This window comes from Pongo abelii, chromosome X (genome assembly GCF_028885655.2).
Source record: "Pongo abelii isolate AG06213 chromosome X, NHGRI_mPonAbe1-v2.0_pri, whole genome shotgun sequence".
Lineage (NCBI taxonomy): Eukaryota > Metazoa > Chordata > Mammalia > Primates > Hominidae > Pongo > Pongo abelii.
The window spans coordinates 108,218,690-108,223,149 of NC_072008.2; the positions used below are offsets into that span (position 1 = coordinate 108,218,690).

A 4,460-nucleotide genomic window follows, 5' to 3' on the forward strand; every position below is an offset into this window, starting at 1 on the left:
CCCTTCCCAAGGTTCTCTAACTCTGTGATTCCAACTCTAAAGAAATAGCACCTAGCATCCCCAAGTCAGGACTCACTAGACCTGGAGAGAAGTAAATATTTCCCACGTGAATAATCTGCTAAAACAGTTTTCCTTCAACCATTCTGTTTGGCTGAAAAGTATATCCTTGTGTACTTTTCGTTCCATAGAAGACCACCAACAGTCAACCACAGGAGTCTCAAGATAATGATTACATTGGTTACTTTATTACTACAATAGAAATGCAAATAAACTGTGAAAAGCTGCAAAAGCATGCAACTTCATGAAGATTATGAAGCAATGGAAGCACCCATCATAGCAGGTTAAAACAGGCTTATCCAGTATAGGATGCAAGAACTACATACACAAAGGTCATCAATGGTGAGATTATTGACAGCATCTGCCATCTGGAACATATGCACCAATGGTAAGTTTAAAAATGAATTTAAGGAAACATTGGCTACCTCTGACTTCTTAGCCAGGGAACATAGGTGAGAAGATATCAGAAGATGCCTAAAATCTCTACAAACACATAGGTTTACAAAAAACAAGCCTAAAATCAAGACTCTCAGGTAATGTTGAAATCTGCTGTTGGGAGGCGATCCCCATTTTATGATGTTTGAACACACTCTTTCTCTTGCTGGATAGCTGGGAAGACAAACAAACACAAAAATCATTAACCGTATGTACCTAAGATTAAGTTCAGTTTCTTTCAAAAGAGCTCCTTGCTAAGTCATTGAAGTCTGCATACATGCCTTAAATTTAGAATGCCAAGGCATTAACCACAAATCCTCACATTAGGGTGTGTGCATGTATGTGTGTGTGTTAACTACCTGAATATTCACTACAATCTATAACTGTGGAGGATTTTCTCCCATTTGAGAGATAGAGATACGCTGTTGCCATTTTTTAATAGATGATTCAAGACTGAGATATGAAGCAATTTCTTCGGATTTATCTATCCATATACAACTAGGAAGTTATACCTTTTCAGACAATTTTGACTAACTTTGGAACTCTCAAAGCTAACAAGACAAAAAGTTCCCCTCAACTTTTGCAAATACACTTGGAGTTTCTCCAGAAGGCTGTATTTCTGGAGGGCAAAACTGATCACTTATCCCTTGAGTCTGCGAGCCCTACGTGCACCCAAGATCTAAACTTGTTCATCGTCTTTATCTCATCATCAGGTAGAGAAGGCCAAAACTGCAAAGTTTGCATGGATCTTTAGATATAAGACCACTGACCCAAACTGATGGATGCAGAAAAATGTCTAATAAGCATAAAGTGAACAAAACTAAGATTTTTCTAGTGCTAAATCCAATATTCCAAGATTGATTTTTAAGATGGTTTTTAGTAATTTTCCAACAAGAAACTAGTTTTCCCCCCCATTCCTATTAAGACTTATGTGAGAACTACTTATATAACCCAAGTAGGAAGAGGACTATTTGATGTTTTTAACTGTTATATTAAACACCACGGTACTCTAATTATTGCTTACTTTGTGGCAAAAATTTACTAGAAGATAGGTTTATTTACTGAACCTATTAACTTTGTCTACTGTTTGTTTCCACTAGAACCCCCCATGACTTACTTTCCTTTGAGGGAAGAGTATTTTTTTCCTCAGTATTAGTTTTCTTCAGTTTTGACCTGTCAAACTTCTCTACTTCCGACAAGTCTGGTTTATCACTCATCTTGACTAGAAGATAGCCTGAAAAGAACAAACACTTTTAAGAAAACTTACCTGGCAGAACTGTCTTCGGACTAAGGGGTCACAAGCAAAAATTTTCACATTTCATATCAATGTATATTCTATCCGCTCATTTTCAACAGAAAAACAGCAACAGATCTTAGAAAAGATATATTTTTGTTAGAATAATTTAACTCCACATCATTAGCCCATTTTTGACAGGCAGTAAATGCCGTTGGATCAGAACGCACCAGAAACCAAGATGCTCCAGAAACCCAGAGCCAATATGTCTGACTCTTAAAATCACAGCAAGGGTAAAATGGAGGTGATAGAAGCACAAGAGCAGACAGGGATAGAATAAAAAATAAAGACTGGCTTTAACCAGTTAATGATTTTGTAACAGGAGATAGCACTATTCGAGCATCTTCACTTTCTATTAAATTACTTTTGTTTTTTGGCATTTTTTTTTTAGGAGATGGGGAGCAGCACACACACACACAAAAGAGTGGCATAAGTTGTACTAATTTCTTTCTATTTTAAATGCCCAAAGATGACAGTACATTAAGGCATTACAATACACGTCTCATAATAGCTCCTTGTGGCATTGGTTTATAAACGTTGTAAGAAGGGACAGCTAACTAGGATCAAACCCAGGACTTCAGCAGAATGGGATAAACCAAATAAAAGTGAGTCTTGTTTCACCATGTTTTCTCTGCAAAGAGAGAGGCAAGGAGATGAGGCTTAGAGGTTCATGGCTGTGGACCTGACGAAATGCCTGGTGCCCTGTGAGCGTCCCGAGTTTGTCCAGAAGAAACAATAGGATACCCCAGAAATCGGAGGGCAGAGTTCTCATTCGCAAGCCCAGCCCCACCCTCGTGGAGTAAGATACTATGTCTAGTGCTTGGGGTAGAATGGAGAGGCCCCCAAGCAGCCAGAAGTGCCGAACATGCCTCCATTCCGTCGAGTTTACCCTAAGACCCTCCTCTACCAAGCCGTCAGACGCCAAGCTCAGAGCTGGGAAACTGGAACTAACAAATAAATAATAGCAGGGCCGGGCGCATAGGCCAGTCTGTCAAGAGCAGTTTGCATACTTTTTCAAATAACTATTAGCGTTTTGTAGCTCCCAGCCTAACGGCCACGGGAGGGGAAGGAACGAGGACCCAGCACCAGAGGGCCCATTCCGGCGGCCCCCAAACTCCTCATCCTCTAAGCCTCCGACCTGCAGCAACTGCGGACAGGCCCCTTTAAGGGTCCGCGCTCCTCGCCTCCCAACCCCGGGGCCTTGTTTCCAGGGACCGGCCCCCGGGAGGGCTCGGCATCGCGCGCAGAAGGCGGCCCCCTGGAAGACAAAGGCGCGGACTCTCTCGGCCGGGCGGCGGTGCAGACGCGAAGCGCCAGCCCCAACCCCGGCTCCTCTGGCTCCCGAAGGCGCGGCATCCCCCGCCTCGCAACCCTGACGCCTTCCCATCCCCATGGTCCTCTGGCTCCTGCGAGGCCGCAGGTCCTCACCTGAAAGCTTGAAGACTCGTGAAAGGCTGTCCGCGGGGCTGACACCCAGGCTCGCTCCGGACCAGGTTAGCGTTCCCGCGCAGAGCCCTGCAGTGCTAAGCCCCCCAGCAGGCCCCGCCCCAGCCCTCTCTGATTGGCCAAAGCTTTCCGGGCTCGCCCCGCCTTCCCCTCCTCCACTTGAGCGTACAGAGCCTGCGTCCACCCTCTCCTCTAGGATCGGGGCTTGGTGAAGTCAGAGCTGACCCCGCCTCCCCAGGCCCCACCTCCCAGGCCTCTTCCACTGCTTTAGTCCTGAGGGTCCACATTCCCTTCATCCTGACTACACTCACTCTTTCACAATAACAGAGGCCTCTGCAATAAGCAGACACATCTTGCCCAGTGAGCTTAGAACATCTGGAACTCCGAGGTCCAAGCTGAATGACCGGTATTTAGGCTCTTTCGGCTTTTTATAGCCATTGGGGCCCAAGGATGCTGTGACAACCTAACAGTAGGTTGGAAGTGGGGCTTGGCGTTGTCTGCTCTAATCCTTGGCCAGGTCGTGGAGTAGGGGTGCTCATGGTGAGGGTGGGTGGTTCAGGGACATTCACCCCTACAAGTGGACATTTCTGTGACAGTAGTGCTCTCCTATGAAATGTAAAAGTCACATTTGCAGCTTTCTCGGCCACTGAACACGATAGCAGTTTATAATAATCACAGAACAACTGAGGCTATTCACCTTTATATCCCTAATCCCTAGCACTTTGGCCCACAAGACACATTGGTTGTGGAGATGTCTATAGATTGAAGTAATAAATACGTGATGGGGGGAAGTTTTGGACAATAGCACCACCCAGTGTCTGTTGGAAGAGAAAATTGAGGATTCGGTATTTACTTGAAAGGACTAAACGTTCAAGATCATTTTCTGGATACTCACCCAGAACCTTAGAGCGTTAAGGTAAGATGGAGGTAGAACTATGTCTTTAGCTTGCACCCCATGTGTGGTGGTATAGATCTATATAGATCAAAAGTCACTCTTTCCACAAGGATTTCTCAAGCCTTCCCCAGCTTACTTCATTCCCTTTTCTTTGCTTTTGTAGCACTTTGTGTTAATTTGAGAATTGTGTATGTTTGTTGGAGAAACATTTAAAACAGAAAGATATACTCATTCAACAAGTAATATTCATTGAGTACCTACAATGTTCCTGGCATTAAATATAATAAACACCAGTGTTTTCACTACACAGATTTCAATGTTGTTAACATTTAG

General features: G+C 44.1%; 1 protein-coding gene across 1 annotated transcript; it reads right to left on the reverse strand.

The window, feature by feature from the left end:
- Positions 1-223: 223 nt before the first annotated feature.
- Positions 224-3,330, reverse strand: TMSB15A (thymosin beta 15A). The gene is made up of 3 exons (XM_002831913.6): positions 3,215-3,330; positions 1,610-1,726; positions 224-666 (listed from the first exon to the last, which is right to left on the reverse strand). The coding sequence occupies exons 2-3, from the start codon at positions 1,707-1,709 to the stop codon at positions 629-631; spliced, it is 138 nt and encodes a 45-aa protein (XP_002831959.1). The 5' UTR covers positions 1,710-1,726; positions 3,215-3,330; the 3' UTR covers positions 224-628.
- Between the last annotated feature and the right edge of the window lie 1,130 nt (positions 3,331-4,460).